This window comes from Ptychodera flava, chromosome 17 (genome assembly GCF_041260155.1).
Source record: "Ptychodera flava strain L36383 chromosome 17, AS_Pfla_20210202, whole genome shotgun sequence".
Lineage (NCBI taxonomy): Eukaryota > Metazoa > Hemichordata > Enteropneusta > Ptychoderidae > Ptychodera > Ptychodera flava.
Window position 1 is genome coordinate 25,860,536 of NC_091944.1, and position 23,603 is coordinate 25,884,138.

General features: G+C 37.9%; 1 protein-coding gene across 1 annotated transcript; it reads left to right on the forward strand.

Annotated features, from left to right (window-relative positions):
• The first annotated feature begins 4,437 nt into the window (after positions 1-4,437).
• LOC139115883 (uncharacterized) lies at positions 4,438-22,661 on the forward strand. Its single transcript, XM_070678290.1, has 5 exons — positions 4,438-4,775; positions 5,294-5,925; positions 10,477-10,657; positions 20,238-20,370; positions 22,047-22,661. The coding sequence occupies exons 1-5, from the start codon at positions 4,491-4,493 to the stop codon at positions 22,187-22,189; spliced, it is 1,374 nt and encodes a 457-aa protein (XP_070534391.1). The 5' UTR covers positions 4,438-4,490; the 3' UTR covers positions 22,190-22,661.
• Positions 22,662-23,603: the final 942 nt, after the last annotated feature.

Genomic DNA, 23,603 nt, shown 5'->3' on the forward strand with positions numbered 1-23,603 from the left:
TATCATGCAAAGTGTACTTTTGTCCCTTTTGGGCCGGGAAGAGGGTGAGTACATTCGTGCTTAATCAGTGGGTTTCGGCCGTATATTATATTTGTAGTGATGAAATTTTGATATTCTAATATATTTTATATTTCCATCATGTTTAAGACTGACCGAAGAGTGATAAAAATTTGGCGGATGAACTTTCAGCAAAATCAAATTGAAACATATCCCCGAGACATAACACCATAATTTATAATGTTGAGAATCAAAATCTCTTAATTATGAAGTAAAAACTCGCAATAATTTAACGGTCCAAAAATCGTATTAACGAGAATATCGCCATTACGGGAATCAAAACCTCGTAATTACCAAAATCAAACACTCATAATAATGAGAATTTAAAACTCATTAATAGAATAAAACTCGTAAATACTAAAATTTGAAATCGGTAATCATGAGAATTATCTGGTCGAGAGAATCTAAAGTCTGTCTTTGTCATTACGAATGAATGAATATTTGTTGTCAAAAAAACTTTGGTCAAGTAATCACGAATTTATTAAAATCTCAAAATTTGTGGTTTTCAAAACGTTAGTATGTGTGCTTAATGATGATGTTACAAATGTTCATGAAATCTAGTGAAAATTAAATTAAACACTGTTTTTTCAAACTGATCGTATCTTTTGTGATCTCATTTTCACTTTTACTTGATAACTTGAATAAAAATATTTTCGTTTTCATTTGCCACTTTCATTTTTTTGTCCTTGAAAGGAGTTGTTGTACTTCAATACGGCCATGTACCGTTCTTTTACATTTGGAGGAAACAATGCAAGGACGCTTATTGTGAAATATTCTTCCCTTTATCTGTCTCAATACAAACTTTAATTTTGTATATCTTTTTGAATAATAAGTAACAATCTTGAAGTTTGGAAATATGCCCAACTTCTTCACTGACTGCTGTTTTGGATATGTTTTTTGTATATGAAAGGGGTGTCGGTTAGACACATAGAAATCGCAGAGCTGTGTAGTGCACATATTTGAGAAGATGTCAGTTGCTCGTCCTAATTCCAGTGCAAACCAAACAGGAGAACAAGTGCCGGTCCATGCTAAATAATAAAAAAATAACATCACATTGGCAGGTTTTCGTAAAATTGGGATTATCTTCGGGGAGGAAGGAAGTTAAGCTTTATGGAGAAAATCCAAATAAAGATGTGAATACGTGTGAAAAGTTTTGACAATGGAATACCAGTGCACAATTCGCTCCAAAAAGGTTGTTTATCCGGCCAGATGAAATTTACAGGCCATGCATGCTTGTCATGATGTTTGGCATGACTTTGATCTGCTGGAATAATACTTACTTATTAGTATACCTCTACCATCGAGAACAACTATATATTATTCCCTAATATTTTTCTTCGTTCAGCGAAGGAAAATACGAGTGATGTAATGACGCTGTCACCACAAGTCGAAGACTGTGACACGGTCACAACGTCACGAGTGTTTTTCCGAGCTGAACGAAGAAAAATATTAGGGAATAATATAGTTATCACATGCACAAACCAAGAATTCGTTATTTTTCGCAAGGAAAAAGAAGTTTTCCATGACGATTCCGCGTTTAAACTTTTGAACTACTTTAGGAATAATATCAATACGCCGTGCGCAAGTTGTCAATCATTTCCAGTCGTCCGTCGCGTGAGCGAGGAACACAGCGTTCACGTTCGTTCGTGTATGGAGCAAATGCCAGACGACCTCTCGGTCTACACGTACCTTCCGCAAAGTTATACACTATTTCAAAGATAGCATAGGCCTAGAAATTTACCTTAGACGAAGATATGCTATTTTTCGGGAACAAAAATCGACTGAATCTCGACGGCGCGAACACTGTAAACGTCGCGCCTGACCCTGTTTGCAATGCTTACGGAACCCACGGTAACGCGAACAGCTTCGAGTTCGTTGCTTCCACAAATTATTCACTAACTTCCTTCCGAATATACAGGCGGTACACTCTAAAACATTGTTCGGACTATTTTTGTCGTATTCTGTGAAAATATCGATTTCATTGCATGACTTTTGGAGGCCTGGACACCTCACTTGACCCCCTTGTTGCAGTGGAAACCGTGATAAAAGTGTCAGTGCGTTGAACGTTCAGGGGTCGGCTTGGTCTATGCGAATACGAACCCCCATGCATATTGGCGACAAAACTAAACCAGAGGACTCAAAAATTGCCTAGTTGATGTATTTTGTCAGACTCTAATAATCATGACTTATGTTTACGATATTTTTTCAAACACATTTTGATCGTGGGAGAAATACCGGCCGCCATGTTGCTTGTTTACATTGACGAGCACACGATTTACGGAAGATCGACGCAAAAAAGGTCCGACGCACCAAAATTGATGGCATAGATGCGGGTTATCTTGACGTCGAACGACCAGAGAATAAATCCCGTATTTTTGTTCGGAGACGACAAACTTTGCTTGTGCATGTGATACTAGAATTTTACGTACGCTAAAAAAGCCGAACGGAACGCCCTTAAGCGTACGTTTTTCAAGGCGCCCCATCCCCTGCAGCTATATCTTCGCGTTCATTGTTGAACGGTTTCAAGAGACTCACATAGGACCAGCACCAGAACATGCATCGCCCACGCTCTGTACGTACGTACGTGTGTAGTGTATGTGTGATCTATTCTTGACTGCGAGGTATCCGGTTACTCGCGGATATTGCATCAAAGCGAGTTGAAAACAAATTTTCGTACATTTTACCTCAATGATGTCACCTCGTAGTCAAGATTCTCACTGTCATTTCTGTTTGCTATATGGCCGGCATCGGGTGACCCTTGCATATCCTGAAAACTTGCTGCCAGCGTTGTGTATGCTGCCAAGTGATTTGCGAAAATGTTGTCTGTGATTCATACATTCATTGTAGCAATTAAATTTGGTATATATGGCTCTCATAGTTCTTTAGACTAACAAAGCTATATTTCCACTCGGCGCTCTCACTAACTGTTGGGCAAACGGTGGAGGCGATTTGCTATGGTAATCCCGGAATCTACGGAATTATCGTGTGCAGCGGTGACTGCGATTTTACTCGTGAAGGTATATCACATGTTGGCTATATGCATCATATATTAAGACAAAAGATAATAATTGAATACTCAAAATCCTCCCTAGGGTGTAAGAGATAGACAAAGTGTTTACCTCCCTGATAAACCATAGTTTCACGAGAATTAAAAAAACCGCCCAGTGTATGCTAATAATTTACGTCATCAGTAATCCTAGTTTGTACACCCACGGCCCTGTACATACGGCGAAAATGAATATGAGCCGGCAACGTCAAAATGTCCGCATTGGTAGTGGGGCATCTTCCTCCTCGTCTTTCTGGAATAAAAAAATGCTTCAATGTTCCTCCTTATCAAGATACTATAAAAAATAAAGCTGTTCAAAATTAAAGGCAGTTTATTGTCGAAAGTTGAATTTGCTAGTTTGGGTCACAATAACAGAAAGTATTTTTGCATTGTCTACAGTAACTTTTTCGTCTTCCTGATATTTGCAAAAGAATATTCTTTCCTCTAGTCTGCCTTGGACATAGATACCTTACTCTTTGTGAAGAACAATTTATTCTTTTAACCTGTTTTGGAGATGTCAGAAATTTGTGCTCTTCCCTGTCGTTCTAAAGATTTCCATCGTTCGGGGTTTTTTTATTTGTCACTAAATTGCATTATGCACGCTTTACAGACATACTAATTGAGAGCCTGTCTAGAATTCTTAATCACGATAGTGCGGCATTTGTTCATGTCTATTTCCTTAATTTTTACTTAAACCTGAAAGGTATTTGTCAAATATCAGTATGTCCATATTAATCCCTTTAAATCCAATTAATTTTCCGATATTAAGTCATAAAATATAGTTATCTAGCAAATACTTTCAAGCTGTTTCGTATTAGAGAAATCATTATGACAGATCACTATCAATACTGGGATAATACTTTTTTACAAGCAAGAAGACAAATGTACTAATACTGATATCGAGGACAAAAACGAGATAAAGAGAGTGAGGGAGAGAGAGGGAGAAAGACAGACGTAGACAGACAGTACTAGACAGATAGACAGACAGTTTATATATATATATATATATATATATATATATATATATATATATATATATATATATATATATATATATATATATATATATATATATATATATATATATATATATATATACGTGGAGTCTTATTTCTTCTCTGTAAGCTTCCAGCACTCTCTGCTGGTGGCCGTTTGATAAATAAAGATGATGATGTTACGCGTAGAAAAATCATCAAGAGACGCTAATACGAAACAGGTTGCCAAACATTTGTCAGATTTATACGGTGGTTTAGTAGCCTGTGTTCATTAATACGGAACAGGTTGCCTAAAGCCATTTGTCATATTAATATCATGATTTAATAGGCTATCATTGCAAAGGTTAGGGGGTAGCGTTTGGATTGAGTATTGCAGATGTCTCACCTAAAGAATGATTGTGTTCGACAGCAACTCCTCTTGTTTGAAAATCACTCTGACCATGCTGCTAAGAGGCTTCGTTGCAATTCTTTCAGTGTCGATTGTACTTTTCTTTTTTACACTGTTCTGGCTAAATATTGATGATGATCATTTTGGAAGATTCAACGTACCACGACCAAATAGTGTACTGAAGATCCTGAAGAAAACCGAAAACAAAATCCCATCTGGTATGAAAGACACAATAAGTAATGTAACCTCTTCGACGTCACTTAACTGGCAGCAGACACCTTTTAAATCTGTAAGTGTAAACAGAGTTATATCAGTAATTGTGTCGTTTAGTCTTATTGCATCTTTCTAGTGCATTAGCGTTGTTTTTAGGACTTCAAAATTAAGTTTGGGCGTTCTGCAATCTAAGGTAATTGAAGCTTCTATTGATGTGTATTCGCTATTTATATATACCTCGTGGAACTCTTCCTCTCAATTAAGGTAGGGCGCTAATACGGCATCACGAAGGAACAACCACATTTAAAATGCACCTTTTGTGAAAACGAGTCTGCAATTCACCAGCCTTTTAAAGAGTCCTCTCCTTTAACTAGTCTGGTCAATAGTCAGCATGTATTACTACCTCGCAACAAGTAACACAGATAAAAAACAATGTCACATCGTGGCGTCTCATCGTCATACATACTGTACTTGTATTAGCGTCATTAACACTAAGATAGGCTTTTATACTTGTCTGATACAGAAGAGTTTGACCTGTTGCTTTAATGGTTAAATTTAACAGGCTACTTTCAATACATCTCATTACGTCCGTAGGTCAATACAAATTCATCTACACGCCTACTGCTATACATCAGTGCCATAGGACGCGGTGGCCCAAACTGTCAATATGGCCATTTTAAATCTGCTGTGCAATACGCTATCACGCAAAATCGTTCTTTGGTGAACTCAGTCGTGTTTTATGAACATTTTATGTTCGCTGCACACGAACAAGTGACAGACACAAGGACACTAGGAGAGACATATGATATCAACCGGTTGAAGGAAATTGTGAATATTGTCTCTCTGGAAGAGTTTAACGAATTTTGCAACAAAACAGTCGAAACTGTCATAGCCATCCGTCGAGAAGAAAAGCTTGTTACACATGCGTATTCAGAATCTGCAAAACTTTATCGTTCTGCTTTCGGTATAGCACTACCAGAGTACGAACAGTTACCGGCAACAGACGATCAATTCATAGAACGACTTGAAGCAGCGTCTTCAATGAACTGTGTTGGAGTTTGGGCCCTACACACTGGAGGTCTTTTCACGCATGCTACTCAAGAAAAAGTCATCAAGCATCTGGTACCGTCACTAGGTATACAGCATTTAGCAGAGAGCATTCGTAAAAATGTATTGAAGGGATGGCCATACCTTGCGATTCATTGGAGGAACAAACCGAATGAAATGTAAATATGTCGATATCCATCTTTCCTCAATTCTGAAGAAAATGTTTACACCTATACGGGCAAACTTGAATGAACTACACGTAGTACGTGTGTGTCTTGAACTGATGAGCTAGTAATTGTTAGAAAATAACATAAAACTCAACAATTGCTTGCACATAAGACGAACGGCTTTGCGAGAGTTTTAATATTGCTTCTTTTCTGCGAAACTGGGTCTCCTTATATTGGTGTGTATGATTGAAATTATAACTAATTTACGATACAAGTGTCGATTGTCTCACATTGGTATGGGCAAACTAAAGCAAGTTTAGAATATAAACTCAACTTAAATTGTATATTTCGATTAACTGTATGTACTTATATTAGGAAACAGTCAGCAAATTTCTATACTTTTAACATGGCGTAAACAGTCATGTTATTTCTTGCACAGAGACGATTGCCAACACTTCCGGTATATTCTTCAGGAGAAGTATGTCATTATGTCATTTTTAAAATAGATAAAAGCTGGAATTACAATGATTTAGTCGCTATGCTATAGCTTCCTATAGAAATTGAATCCGTGGCACAATTCGGCCAACCAATAAACCAACTGGCATTTTCAAAAAAGAAAATAGAAATGGAGCTAATTTTCAATTTTTTAAATGGTTTTATCATCTTGATTATTAACTTTTAGACCTATTTCTAAATTAAACTCTTTGGGCTGAGATTGAAATATAGGAAACAGGTGTATACTGCTGTGAGGATGGCACTTTACGGCCATTCAAATTTCCCTCTGACAAACTCTATTTCCCACAATTCGTATTTCCGTTTTTTTCAATTTCCAATATACCAAATGTCCGATTTCCCCATTTCATTTGGGGCGTGGCAGCTGATAGTATCTATCTTTGGCCTAGGAATGCATCAAATTGTGACAGTTGTTTGCGCGGGCAAGTCGTTCAACGGATAGAGTAATGAACATAAAAAGAACAATAGTGTTGCGGCCGCCGGAAAGGAAAGTCCGATATTATCAGTTTGACCTGACCTGCTGAAGTTTTGCGCGCTTCCCGTCAACGTCGCAAACTGGAACATTGTGTAAATTGTGACAGTCATCAGCCCACGGCATCCACATTTAATTTTATCTGATTAATTTATTCAGCTGTCAATCTTTGTACGCAATGATGTTCTCCTCATAATGATCTAAGTGACCAATCATAGTTTTAATTCGTATGCCGGCTCACTTTATAAATTGCACCTGTTCCAACCCTATCAAAATCTTGACCTTAAAGGCGTTTGATATCATGTTTGAGACATCATCGTCTAACAGTTCGTTCAGAGATACCACTTGCCCTTGGCAAAACATTTTGGAGATGAACACCTATTTCGCGGTGACTTCTTCCTTTTTCACCCATTTCTTGAATTTCTTGCGGCTGAAGTGCATGCGCAGTCTACCATCCAAAGAACAGGTTTTTTCTTGTCTTCCAGTACATGACGATGTTAGGGACTGGCCAATTTGTTCAGCCTCGCGCGCTCTGTACGTACGTGAGTAGTACACACACTCCAGAGCTTGCAGAAGCCGTCTGAGATAGCGTTCTACATTTGCACTATAAATCGGAAGAAAAAATGTTGATATTGCACTAAAATGGTCACTACTCTGACAATTTGTAGCTGTGGAAAAGCAGTTATTGTTGGCATGGTAGCGTGCGCCGCTATGCGGGTCATCAAAAGGCGGGGTTGACCTTTTGATGACCTGCATAGCCACGCACCCTATCTCGCCAACAGATAGCTGCACAGCTAGACAATTTGATGTCCCAGTGAAGAATGTAAGATGTATAATAATAAGATTATCACGAAAATACCGCAAAGGATGCACTATGACATCGGCGCCGTGCATCACCCTCCGCTTCGCGTCGAGCGATACGCTACGCCAATGTACTGTCCTCGTGCATCCTTTGCGGTATTTTCGTGATATGATAACCTCATACTAGTAAAGTTACGCGCCCAAAGGGCGCGCCGAAAAATGAAACTGAATGATGAAATTCATGGCTAGTACGATGCATTTTAGGCAAGTATGAGCCCGTGTCGAAATTTAAAAACACACTGACCCTCTAATTGGGCACTAAAAAATAGGTGACACCATCACCAAAGTGAAAAACAGGATGACCCCCATGAATCCACCGGCCTGCAAGGCCGAAGAAACTGACCAGTCCCTCATTCCCGCTAATTTTTAAAAGTATCTTGTTCTAATTATCGTAAGCCCCGCCCCAGTACATTTGGTCACACTGAGATAAATGTTACACCTTAATTCCAATTCGATACAATTATTTCCGCCATAGTATGAAAAGATACTGGGCCACGCCCCAAATGAAATGGGAAAATCGGACATTTGGTATATTGGAAATTGAAAAAACGGAAATACGAATTGTGGGAAATAGAGTTTGTTAGAGGGAAATTTGAATGGCCGTAAAGTGCCATCCTCACAGCAGTATAACCTGTTTCCTATATTTCAATCTCAGCCCAAAGATTTTAAATTTAGAAATAGGCCTAAAAGTTAATAATCAAGATGATAAAACCATTTGAAAATTGAAAATTAGCTCCATTTCTATTTCTTTTTTGAAAATGCAAATTGGTTTATGGGTTGGCCGAATTGTGCCACGGATTAAATTGGGACCACATTTGTGTATTCGCTGCAAAAGAGTTGTCGATTTGATTGAAAAAGCATTTTTGCAGATAAAAAACATTAGGGACGACCATTAGATCTTGGGAGGGGGTGGTCAAAAACAGAAAAAAAAAATTTCAGAGCAGAAAGTTAGGAAAAAAAAATCTTCAAACTAGTTTGCAAAATAAAAAAAAATAAATAAGAAGACAAAGGCGTAAAAAAAAAATCTGCAAAAGTCTTTAAAATTTTGAATTTTTTTTAGATTTTACCGACAGAAAGCAACTTTCTGTATTTTTAGTACATCCTCCCGGCACATTTTTAATTTTAATTTATACATTTAGAGTGACTGTATCCCTTATACTGGAAGTTGTGATTATCTTATCTTTTCAGGACTTTTGTATTCTGATCACTTGAAATTATGAAATTATAGAGCCTGTTTTCTACTTGTTTCCTGCGTACAAACCAAGCAGGTACACTAGGTAAAACATTGAAACTATGGTATGGTTGTCAAGACAGAAAGTTGTATTTGCCTTTTAAGATCAAGGTAAACAGATGCAGGCCACATCAGTTTCATTTTTTTCACAGCATTTTATTGCAATGATGAATGCAAGAATGGGTGAACAAGTAGAAACACGTCAATAATGATAAAACAACATACCAAGTCATTATGTATTATTTTGCTTTAAAAAGGTATTTAATTCTTTTTTCTCAAAAAACAGCCTCAAAAACAACAGCAACACATGTTTTAACATTCAACAATACACTACGTAGAATGCCATCTATCCAACAAATCCAAACACAAAAACAGACAAAAGGGGTTGAACTTTGAAAGTTTCTCGATAGCAAATACTGAATAAATCTGCATGAATAATCGTTTTTGTGTAGCAAATTTCAAAGAAATTGGACAAGCCCTTTCAGAGAATACAGATGTTTTGACCATGAATGGCATAAATTGCCCTAAAAGACAAATATTGAAATTTCAACACATCTATACACATCCAATCAATTTGGACATGCTGCTACAGAGAAATAGATGTTTTGATCAAAAAAGGGCAACAATTGCTCTAAAAACACAAATATGCAAATTTAACTATATTATTTAGCTTATTTTAGCTTCTCAGCTTGTTAAAATCAATTGTAAATCATGAGATATGCATGATGTTTGGTGGGGTGAATGTAGCCATTTATCCACGCAGTAGAAAGGGAAGCCAGGAAACCAAAATAGTCAATTTTCAAAACTATAGGAAGCTACTGAGGAGCAAGAAGACCATGTTTCAGAGGAAGATGTGTAATCCGAAAAAAATGCTCCCAAGTGCCACCAAATAACACCATTTTTATCTCTATTTTTCAAAAGCTCCAACAGCAGGAGGGGGGACCCCCCTCCTGACCTCCCCCCCAAAAATACTCCCCAAGTGCCACTGAATAACGCCATTTTAATCTCTATTTTTCAAAAGCTCCAACGGCAGGAGGGGGACACCCCCTCCTGACCACCCCCCGCAAAAATACTCCCAAAGTGCCACCAAATAACACCATTTTAATCTCTATTTTTCAAAAGCTCCAACGGCAGGAGGGGGACACCCCCTCCTGACCTCCCCCCGCAAAAATACTCCCCAAGTGCCACCAAATAACACCATTTTAATCTCTATTTTTCAAAAGCTCCAACAGCAGCAGGGGGACACCCCTCTCCTGACCTCCCCCCCCCCCCAGTGACCGCTTGCGTGGCCGCTTGTGGTGCTTGGCACCACATCTTTGCCCTCTTTATCTTCAGACAGCGACGAACTAAAAAAAATTATAAATCTGAAATTACTCTGAAAAAAAAATTTGCACAGCTAATCTCAATTGGAAAAAAAAATTTCAGAAATTTACAATAGTAAAAAAAATTTTTCACAATTTCATTGTGACCACCCCCCCCTCCCAAGGTCTAATGGTCATCCCTTATGTGAAGATGTCGACAGTGGTAATAATGAACGATGTGAATACTACAGGCGCGACATTGCACTAATGATGAATCTCACGCGCAACATTGCTAAATCTATTCAGAATTTCATGAAAACCAACAATTTAACACAAGTGTACGTTGCTACTCCACCTATCTCAACGGTAAGTTCTTGGAATACTATTCTAGTGACTCGTTACTTTGTATCCCTTAATGTTGATATATGTACACTATTGTTAGGATTATTTGAAATGTCATTGTTCGATGTTTCTCAGAGGTCTAAAATACAACATCGCACACTGCATGAAAACCCAATAATTCAGATAAATTCACATTAATGAGTTGCCTGTATTATAGTGTATTATATTATAGCTTTGTCAATACCAGTGAATTTTGTGACGTCATACCCATACATTATTACTGATAATGTATTCCATTATTCAGCATTGCGGCCCCACAGCGAGCAAGTTTTGTTTTGGAAAACGAAAAAAGGACTGCGCATTTAAAAGGAGGGAAAGTATCGGATAAACCATGTAATACACAAAACCATAAATCTTGATAATGGTGCACAATATTGATAATAATGTTTTACTGAACGATTTATCACATTTTTTGAGTCCTCACGCACGCATTTGTCGTCTGTCAGGCTGGCGCTCAGCATGCAGTCCCCGTCCGATAAGCTGGTTGTACTACCACGTTTGTTGACAACATAGTTCGCTTCGTTGCCGTATAGGTGAAACAGAACTCAGTACGTTTGCAAACTCCTAGACGATACTGGGTTTGACACATGGCATATTATGTATGTCAGTGGCATTGTAAACGATGCAGGCATGAAAGGGCCACTCGAACCAGCCAACAACGGCAGCTTGCTGTCATCAACCTTGACCGGAAGTGTCTACGGATATAAAACAGAGCCATTCAAAGTCTCGGTCCAAGGTCAGCTACTACCAACAATCATGACGACCGTTGACTGATCTAACATCTCGGCCACCTAATTCTGATGCACTGACTGTAATCGGAGACAACTTTCATTCATCGTTTGTTTCTCAATGTCTGTGATTTTACCTTGCCTTGTTCTCGATATCGCGACGGTACCGAAACCCTCCAGTATGTTTGTCAACTGTACCTTTCAAGCACCCGTTTACGTCAAGTTCTGTTGTTCGCCGAAAGAAAATAGCTCTTCTCAGGAAGTCATCGAAAATTAAATTTATAGACACAATTATTATTGAAATATAAACACTTGAATAACAATGTTGAACTCTGTTGATATCGTTTGCAATGAATGCTGTACTACTAGCGACATAATAATGATCGTATTATTGATCAGCTGATACCATGGCATGCAGCTCGCTGATCCTGCTGATGAACATTCCGTTTTCTTTATCTCTGGCATTTCACCGTGTCGGCTTTTTGAATGGCATGATATTTAAAGGTGATGTTTCAAGTTCGATATAGACGGTAGGGATGCAGTTACGTTTCATTTCCTTCGAAAATACATCGTTTTTCAATTCAAAATGAACCGTGAAAGTGCTAGTCATTTTTTGTGCTGAACGCGTGTTCAGTGCAGTGCACTGTGCAGTGTGGAGTGCATGTAATATGTACAGAGTCAGGGCCGATCATGCTGTACGACGCTCACTGGCTTCAAACTCAGTTTAAATTTCCTTTTTTATTCGTTTTCTACAACTACAAATTCACTGGCATTGCCAAAACTATAAAATAATAGCAATAATGTACCCCCTCCCGGCCCATAATGGACTCAAGCAAACTTTGCACTCCATAATGTACTCGGCTTCGCCTCGTACATTATGTCGTGCAAAGTTTGCTTTCGTCCATTATGGGCCGGGAGGGGGTGCATTATTGCTTAAATATCCGTAAATTCACATGAATCCACATGAATACAGAGTTGCTGAATACAAAAAAAATGGATTTTTGACTGTATTCATCTGTATATGCACTCTTCAGCTAAAATAAGGGCAATAATCCATGTTAATACAGTAAGTATTATAGGGGTTTTATGCAGTGTCAATACCGGGTATTGATGTGGGATATTCTGAGTGGGGCAGACAATCGGTTGGAGATTACACTATTCAATTTTAAGAAAAGTGTGCAGTATTGAATAAAAGTGTACTAACCGCGATTGTAACTAATTCGGGACATTTAGATAGTGAAATTATATAAGGTTATTCACAAAATACCGGGATTTACGTCCGAGTACATCGAGCAACGGAGGTATTATCCGAGATACGTAGCGTCACAGAGAACAATATCGAAGCGTACGATGTACTCGACATAAATCCGAGTATTTTGGGAATAACTTATATTATTAATTATACGCCTGTTTAGTCAAACTTTACAAGAAAAAATTCTAAATTGAGGCGTCTTTTGGATGCCCGTCGCGCACTCTACTGAGCGATCGCGAGCAGTATGGGAACGCGTTGAGCGCGTCCGCTAAGCGCAATGAAATTGTACGTCAGCATTGTAATTTCAATCGAATTCACAGGTTTTGGACTTGCCATGATTTAATTTGTGAAGTACTGAATGCTAAGAAGTATATATTCTTGTAAAATATGTAAAATATGCTCTTCTTTTCCCCCTTGTTGACGTAAAGGTGTGTTGAGGTCAAAGGTCAAATAGCGTCCAATAACACCTAAAGATATTGTACTCTGCGTCAAAGTTATTGGACCCCGCGTCTCCTGATACCGAAACTTACTGTACGACGAAACTCGATAGATTACAGACGCAGGTGTATAATAATGTAGTTTTAATCTACAAATGTAAGCTCATCTGCTTTTCTTTTTAATTTATACACTTTTACGAGTAATTTGTAACATTGTAACATTCAGCTATAGGGCACCTAACACTTTTGAGAAATTTGAAAAATATCAAGATCTAATTACTAATTATCCCAAATTAGTTCCGATTTTGTTACTAATGAACCTTCCACTGCTGAAACTTAGTGTATATGGCTGGACAAAAGCAATCGACAACTCCTGGCATATGGATTAGCTAACATTCTAACAATAGGCAAATAATGTGAATTAGAATTTCACTAAGCAGACATTATGAGCGTATCTACCGTTTATGATATATAGACAAATTAGTCAGTACGCCTCTCGGTAAAAACGTTCGACAGTGGCCCAAAAGTGCGAGTTCTTCGTATTTAGTAATTTCTCCCCGACTTATGTGTCAGCATTCAATGTTTGCGTCGCATTCAATTGTTTCTCTCCGACATATGTGTTCGCATTCAATGTTTGCGTCGCATTCAATTGTTTCTCTCCGACATATGTGTTCGCATTCAACTGTTTCTCTCCGAGATATGTGTCCGCGTTCAATGTCTGCGTCACAGTCAAATTATTTATATTGAGCATTATCACATACACAAGCCAAGTTTGTCATCTCTTGACAAAAAATACGGGATTTATCTCTGGTCGTTCTTCGTCACGACAACCCGCGTCAATGTCATCAATTCTGGTGCGTCGGAACTTTTTTAACGTTGACCTTCAATGTGCCTCAAATGTAAACATTGTATGGCAGCCATTACCCGCCGGCCTGTGCATACAATCGTACGTCCGAATACGGAAAGAGGGTGGGATTTGAAGACCAGGGAAATGAGGTATTGAATAGCATATTCTAATAAAAACACATGTTAAAATACGAACGCAAGCATCCTGAACGATCAATATTTGGCGAATAGACGGTACCAAATATCCCAGTAACACTGTGTTGGGGCCGCTTGCTGTATGGTGGAATGCGCGCCAGACCGCGGCGCCAATGGCAAGCATTCCGTAGTCTGTGGGTAGAACGAAAATTGGCCTGTGTAAAAAGTTAGACAACTATGTTCAAAAATTTTGAGCAGTTACTACTCAGACTTGCCACGTTTATGTATGTTTAAAACAGTGTGCAATTACGACGATATTTCATAGGTTTTTGATAGAAAATGTGTCTATATCGGTTGAAAGTTAATCAGTTCGAGATCATGGACGAAGACTTCAACATAGCCCAGCTCTTCGCTCTCGCCGATGAACTCACAAACGACGAAATTTTCAAGGAGGCGCCAAAGTCCGATCAAACCCAGCATAGAAATCGATACGCTACTTTCACTCACTCCTAAGAGGATGAATTTATTAGTCTTCTGTAAAAAAACACAAACACGGCCGTCGCCAAGTTTACCGAGTACGTTTGGTTTGTAGACCCTCTGGAGAGCAGGCCAATCTAAGATATGCCGCCGAATGTTCTGGATGACTACTTATCCACTTTTTTTCTCAGCACAAGTCAAAAGGTTGTGAATATGAGCCAGATACATTTATTAACTAATTATCAGAAAGGCATCGACCGTTATCTCCAAGAAAAGAACTACGGACTTTCCATTTCGAAACATAACGAATTCAAGCGCTCTCTTAACGTTTCGCAGCAAAGCGTTAGGAACTGAAAAAACAAGGGAAAGAAACATGCTACCGAAGCATTGACGGAAGACGAAGAAAAGATCATTCGAGAGAAGAATATTATTGTAGTACATTCCCCCAAAGCACTTCTGTATGCTGTTTGGTTGAACAACACCAAATAGTTCGGTTTCCGTGGCGGCCAAGAAAACCGTTCACTGATATGGGGCGACATAAAAACCAAGCACACGGCAACAAACCTCGCGTACTTTATGAAAGAGCTACGAAAACAAGATAGGGGTAAGTCGGTACATCGCCGCGTCTATTTAATCCTAAAGATGTCGCGGCTACGCCGGACAATCCAGAAACGTGTTCCGTCGAAACATTCAAGGAGTACGTTCGACGCCGCCCCAAAGATTTCACCTCCGATGACCACCTGTTTTACCTCGCGATAATCTACAAACCCGACGCCGAGGTGTGGTTCAAACGCCAAGCCATGGGTGAAAATAAATAAGCCACCATCGTTCAGTCAATTGTGGAGGAAGCTTGAATTCCTGGGAAAAAACAAACCATAGTGTACGGAAGGCTTGTGTTTCACGACTTTTACATGCTGGCGTACCTCCAACTCAAGTCCAGGAGTTGTCCGGACATTCTTGTGTACAAAGCGTGAACACATACGGAGTGGAATCGTTCGACCAACAATGCGAAATGTCCGACATATTGAGTAATCCAGAGCCGCGGCAAAGCAAAGCCTTATCGATGGCAAGACCGGTCGCGAACTTCGTTACCACGGCATCGTCTCACAAATACCTACAGCCCCCACCGTTTGTTATCAGCAGTAGTCATCAGCAGGATACCACATCAGGATTTCTCAACAGAGCATTTATTTATGGCGGAACGTTTACGTTCAAAATAACATCGACAAACAACACTGATCACCAGTCACCGGGTTCCCGCTCATTCGAAAGCCCGGTTCGTAAGCGTTACAGGAGAGCGATAATTTATGATTAATCAGACAGTTCACAAGAGCAAATTTGAACATTGTGTTGTTGTTATTGTTAAGAAATATCCAAGTTCCGATTTTCACATTTCAATAGTAAATTTATTATACATTATTTGCTTTTTCAAGTTGCATAGTTTTAAACACAGACGACTCTCTTGCTAGGGAGGTCAAGCGTTCATTGTAATTAAAGTTAAACGTTCTTTGAAAGGTATACTAACGCGTGTTGTGATAATTTCTGGAATGGATATGCAAGGTTAATAACATGACAAATATGTCTACACAGAAATCAATGCAAATGACTACCTGTCTCTAGAATTCGCCGATATTCAAGTGTCAAAAAGCAAATGTCAGGATGTCCATCATCAGGTTCCATCATGTCAACCTGTCTTGTACTTGTGTACACCACTGAGGTACCAGAAAAAGACTCCATATGTGCAAGTACCTGGCCCTTTCCTTCATAGTCGATATAGGGTCATCTCCTTCGAAAACAGATCAAACTAGTCTAAGATGATTGTCTAAACTAGGCAAAACACTGCTTAATCACGAAGCAAAAAGCCTATAAACTTGTCTTGTCGACATCTCAAGACAGTTCATCAATAGCAGACACGCTAGACCAAACATCCAATCACGTGATCAAACAACAGCGAATGATTGACAACTGACGTTCAGCGGGATTGATATATCGAAAAATAGTTCCAATCTGAATATACGAAAATAAGTTGCTAAGATATTATTTTTCGTAAAAAATAAAAACTTGGTCTGTGTATGTGATAAGTATATTATTCCCTAATATTTTCCTTCGTTCAGCTTGGGGAAGTACTCGTGACGTAATGACGGTGTCAACACTCGTCTTCCACTCGTGGTGACCCGGTCATTAAGTCACTCGTATTTCCCCCAGCTGAACGCAGAAAAATGTTGGGAATAATATCTTATTATTTCTGTTAATACATTTTTTTCGTGATTATAGTTGCAGACAAAAAAGAGGGTCCTTGGCCATGTATTGTTAAACATGCAATCCTTTATTCAATTGAAAGCCAGTCTAATTACTGAAAATGAGTGACATTAATGTGTGTTTGAGGATGCATATCCAAACAAATATCGTTATCTTAATTTTGTTTTGTGTTGTTTTCTATGCGACGTTTAGTTGTTGCATTAAGCCCCAAATACGAAAACATGCATTCATCGTCGTAAATGCAATTAATTAAAGCGTAGGTTTCAAGTTTCCTGCTATCAAAATCAAGTAAATAAAGTTTACGATATAGTAATTTGAACCAAGAATTTGTTTTTCTCGATAACACCTCTGGTTATATTGCCAAGTTTCATTCTTTGGTCAAAAAAAACCTCAATGGCTGACAACATCTTTGGGAAAATTTTTGTATTATAACATGTGATACCTGATTCGGTACAGCTTCTTAATTAACGGCTTGATCACAAAAAAGAATCGACTCGATATTACCTAGCTGCAAAGCTCAATGTTGGCCTTAATTCTGCCATTCGTTTAAACTTTTTAAATCAAGGATAAAGTTATCCTGAATTTATCTTACATTGTTTCCAGAGACAAGTCAAGAAGAATGATGAGTACACGATGAAAGATCCGTGTAGAATACCCCGAATGATTCGATTTACAATTATGTTACCATGCCCTTTTCATCGCATTTTGATTGGCTAGGCTGAACCACGTGACTGACCACAAATACAGAGTAATGGTTTGTTTACATACCCGTGAATATGAATAAATAGATTAACAACTCAAAGTATCGTAATTTTATAGCTGAAATCATGATCAATCAAAAATTAAAATGAAGCACTTGTGAGCTAAGTTGAGATACTTTTTCTGAAAATAAACATCTCCGGATTTGCCAAATATTTACAGCGCATTGCTCAGTTCTTTGGCCCAGTTGTCGTTCGCTTGGAAAATTTTCGCAGATTTTGACTAACAGACCCCGCCCTGGCCACTAACGTTTATTTATAGGCGTGGGCTCGAGGAAAGCCAAAATTAACGGGCTCGACAAGCCTCGCCCGTTAATTTTTGGCTGTAATGGTCAGCGCGTCGCCAGTTATTTCTCTATTGAAGTATATTCACGGTAGCGACCTGTTGTTTCCCTGTCGGTCAAATATGATCTGAACAAATCAACACTCTTGTCGTTAAAATCAATTGCTTTCAATGTAGGTAACAAGATGTCATATTCAACCATGTCGACAGCATTCTGCAAATCAATTTAGATCATCCCTGTCTTGTTACCGTGGTAAATTACTGTTTGATTTGATCTGTAATGTTAATGGACACGTTTTAAACCCTTTAAATAATCCGATTAAAATTAATGAAATAAATTATTATTAGATATATTTTTCTACTTTATAATAGAGACAGTTTTAAGGCATTTAATATTTACAGATAACACCGGCATTTACAGATAACACCGACTCTGCCCAGTAGTAGCCTATGGCAGATCTATCACCCTTCTTAAAAAGTAGCACCATGTGCACTTAAGTACACTTAAGATAGCTAGATAGCTTAAGGATACTTTCAGATTTTTATTTTTTTCTCAGTTATAGAAGTCCCTAACCCCAATAAAGTATATGTTTTATAAAAACCCTTATATTTGGAAATCCGACCGTGCACGCGTACGGTACACAGTCATTATTTGCATAATAGTCACGTGACAAGCGTTTGCTGAACCTTCCACAAATCGGTATTTCCTCCCTTTAGCGAACACAATGCACGATTTCCGATTGAAATTTGTGCATTGACAAGCCTTTGCAATACCCTTCAAACCCGTGTCTGGGATTTTCCCTATATCCCTTATTTGAAATGCACTATTATAAAGGTGTTAGACTAAGTTGCTTTTCAAGGAATTGTAATTGTCGCGCCATATAATTTGAATTGAGACTCGAGAAAAAATTGCAGACACGTATTTGATGGGTATTGCTAAGGATTGTCAATTATTTCAACAATCTATCGGCATACCAATGGGTACAAATTGTGCACCCTTCTTGCAGACTTATTTCTGTATTCATATGAAGCAGAGTTCCTACAGTCTCTCTACAAATCAGGGTCTAAAAAACTTGCAAGGCGTTTTAACAACACGCATAGATATATCGATGATCTGATTAGTCTAGACAATCCAGACATATCAAATTACTTACATCATATTTACCCTGATGAGTTGGATATCAAAGAAACAACAGAGGTAGGAACTCTGCTTCAAATCTTGATCTGTTCCTACAAGTGGGTACTAATGGGCTACACACTAAGCTGTATGACAAAAGGGATGATTTCGATTTTGAAATCATAAATTATCCCCACTTGTCAAGTAATATTCCATCTGCACCTGCTTATGGTGTGTACGTGTCTCAACTTCTCAGGTATTGTAGGGCTTGTGATTCCTACACTGATTTTCAACTGAGACACAGTTCATTGGCATCAAAATTACTGAGACAAGGACACACAACAAAAAGACTCGTTAGGACTTTCAAAAAGTTCTACGGTCGATATGACGACATTGTGGCCAAATATGACACCTCGGTCACTCAAATGATTAACGACAGCATTCCCGGCTTTGACTTATTACAGTGATTCATATCCTGTATCTTTTCATACAATATTTAGACGATTTTGGGACCAATTCTGATCGGTGTAGCATGCTAGCATGGTACGCTTACCCATTCCGGACACCTGGTACCACCACTAACTATCAGTGGTTCAGGATGGTCCTACTTAAATTTGTAAATCACAATTGTCCCATGGACCTGGTAATATTACCTTGAATGGAAACGATTGTTGGACCAGTTTAATGTCATATTACTAACATTAGAACAATTGGATGACATTAAAATGTCATTAAATTTTCATTGAATTACCCATCAACCTTTGAATATTTAAAGGGAACCAAAAATATTTAGTCCCCTTCAGGTGGAGCAAAACTTTCAAGTCCCCAACCGCCTCTACTACCCCCAAAATGTTCGTATCCCCCCTGAATTGCTCCAGCCACCCCCAACTGTTTTTTTGTGAACGCATCCTTAGATTGAACGAACGAATCAATACCTTGAGTAAAGCAGCTCTATCTATCAATGTTGTAAGGAAAAGTGTCTTTTGGAGCAAAACATTTTCAGTCTGTTTTCATTGTGAATTTTTAAAAGTTTTAAAAGTGTTTTCAGTTTTTGTTTTGTGATGCGGACGGTTGTTGTTTAGCGTCACATCTAATATTTGAACAATTTCTCGAAATAGACATTAATATGATATTCTATTATTATCATAGAATATAGCATACTCTACGTGTCTTGGATCAGAGGTATTGCTTCGAATATCTATACGTTTATCAATAATTGTTTTCAAGGAAAGTGTTCCCTTATGTTTTGTAGAATTTCTTGCAAGTACTTAGAAGCTTAGGGGTCGCAAATACATTTTCTGCTGAAAATATCACAAATGAAAGACATGCAACAGCGAAGAACGACCCTTATATATGGTCTCTCATTGAACAAGACCTCTGTGCAAGTAAGTTTACATGTGCCAAATCTTAAAGCAAATTCTTACCACTTTCTTTATCTTACCTATAAGAACCATGCATTATATGAATAACCATTCTATGCAATATCGCATTTTAGATACCTTCACAAAATTATCTATCCATTAGTTAAAAACAATACGTCACATTTTAGTTATCAATCTACAGGATTAACCGATATTTGACATTCAGAATGATAACTTTGCCGCATGTTACCCATGTAGAGGAAACTTTTATTCTCGATTTTTCCAAAATTAAGGCGAGCAAAACAACGTTGTCTGAAGACAGCACCGAGAATATATGCCTTTCAACTGCGAACATTAGTTATAATGCCAGTTTGACTTTAATAGTCTGAAATTAGGTCGGTAGTGCTGCGTGTCATTTGATGACAAGAGAGTAAAACTTCAATTTTTCTGAACTCTATGATAATCATCACTTATATCGTCTTATACTACGTGAAAAGTAGGTGTTTTAATCCTTTTCAGCTTTAGATGATTGGTGTTCCTCAACAGAAATGCAACGACTTAAGGAGGCGCTGCCCAAACACAGCGTATTTTACTTTATTTTACTTTTTGTTGCAAATATTCTTTTAATTTTAATTAATTTGTTAAACCAAGGTTATAATGTTGCTAGGGTTCATCTTTTAGCTTGTCAAGCAGTCGTCAGTTGCCTGATAAAGAAATGTTTCCTGGCTTCTCTTTTCTCTCAAAATCGAGAACTCTAAAGAATTTAACTCCACTTTGGCTGGGTCACATTTTCTGAAATTTTCAGATTACGTCCTTTAAATGCCATATAACATAACGACGATTTTGTGTGGCAACAAAGTTCTTATTTTTTGAATAAGAGGCATTTCAATTTTCTTAATTGTGTGTTAGTCACTTTTTGAGTGCCAGTCTTTCGACTTATGCCATTTTAGAATAAGGATAGATAGTGCAAAATTAAATAGTCGTTTTTTTCTATACTCTTGTTTCAAGTGAAATATTTCATTTCAGAAAATAGTATCACGTTTTTGACTTAAATTTATTTTTATCATGAATACAAAATATTCACGCGCTTCATCCTTGGAGTAAACTATTGCAATCATACCAAACTTTAGATTCTCCGCTTTTGAAAATATATAATATGAGCGGGGTTCCTTGTCATCTTAGATGAGAAAAATTCCTGAGAAAACAAAAACAAAAACAAAAACAATATCAAAAACAAAATGTTGGCAAAGTGAAGCTCTACCTTAACATTTTCAACAAACATGTTACCTCGAACATCACTTAAAAATTCTTCTTCAAGAACGTGTTGCCTTCAATGAAATACTCTCACATTAATTTGATTTTTTCTCACCAACTTCTAGTCTTACGAAGGACTTAATAACAACAGAGTTCACAATACATAAAATATAACTTTTTATACTGAATAAAAATCATTAAAATGTCATTTTTTTAACAGTACCTATGAATATTCTCACCAGGAAAAGCAAGTTAAGACAAACCACTTAGAAAAACGGAAACCGAGTTATTGACTAGACGTCCCAAGTCCTTAATAGAATATTTCTTTTTTACTTATGACGCTCTGCAAATGCTGTTCTTCCTTGCACTTGAATATCCCTTGTTAATGATTTTCTTTCATAGAGAAACAATAATGAGTTGATTTTTTATAATTTTTCTTGTCGCAGATGCCGACGTATTTATTGGGCACCACCAGAGTACTTGGTCGATGAGAGTTCGTGAGAGAAGGTTGGGAGATGCGGCTAAACATCTAACAATTAAGGACTTTGCAGCTAACTATACCACTGAACTATTTAGCCGTCGTCGCTAACGTGAAAGCAAAATGAAAAAAAAAAGTAATCTTTCTTCGTTTTATTTAGATTTATAAGAGTTTATTTGGAGAGGTGAGAGACGTTCTTGCTTGTTTTTGCTTTCCTTTTCGATCATATTGTGTTTGAAATATATTAATATCTGCGAGGAATGTCCTCCATTAGTGTGGTATTCGGCGTCAGTAACCCTTATTCAGACGTTTGCAGCGTCTGCGTTTCTTTATAACATCTTCTTTTTTGGCAAATTGATCTCTATCTTAATTTTAATTTGTTTTTGCAAACATTAATACGCATCTTGCACGTATATAAAACTTGTTTGCAAGCCAAATGTTTTCAAAATGATGAAGATGATATACAAAGTTAATGTATGTAATGCAGGAAATAACAATACTAATCTTATGTAATTCCAATTTGCTGTTACTGATTTCATCCGGATGTTTTATCACATAAACATCTATGCTGGTGATATTTTCATCTTTGTTAATTCTGTTTGATATCTTCAAAATCTCATTCATACCTTGCATTGGTTTTGTCTCATGCAAGTTAAATCCGTGGCACAATTCGGCCAACCAATAAACCAAGTTGCATTTTCAAAAAAGAAAATCAAAATGGAGATAATTTTCAATTTTCAAATGGTTTTATCATGTTGATTATTTACTTTTAGGCCTATTTCTAAATTTAAAATCTTTGGGCTGAGATTGAAATATAGGAAACAGGTGTATACTGCTGTGAGGATGGCACTTTACGGCCATTGAAATTTCCCTCTGACAAACTCTATTTCCAACAATTCGTATTTCCGTTTTTTTCAATTTCCAATATACCAAATGTCCGATTTTCCCATTTCATTAAGGGCGTGGCCCAGTATCTTTACATACTATGGCGGAAATAATTGTATCGAATTAAGGTGTAACATTTATCTCAGTGTGAACAAATGTACTGGGGCGGGGCTTGGTTACGATACTTAGCACAAGATACTTTTAAAAATTAGCGGGAATGAGGGACTGGTCAGTTTCTTCGGCCTCGGAGGCCGGTGGATTCATGGGGTCACCCTGTTTTTCACTTTGGTGATGGGGTCACCTATTTTGAAACGCTCAATTAGGGGGTCAGTGTGTTTTTAAATTTCGACACGGGCTCATACTTGCCTAAAATGCATCGTGCTAGCCATGAATTTCATCATTCAGTTTCATTTTTCGGCGCGCCCGTCGGGCGCGTAACTTTCCTAATATGAGGTTTACGAAAATAGCGCAAAGGATGCACGAGGACAATGGCGCAGCGTATCGCTCGACGCCAAGCGGAGGGTGATGCACGACGCCGATGTCATAGTGCATCCTATGCGGTATTTTCTTGATAATCTTATGACATCTTACATTCTTCACTGGGACATCAAATTGTCTAGCTGTGCAGCTATCTGTTGAC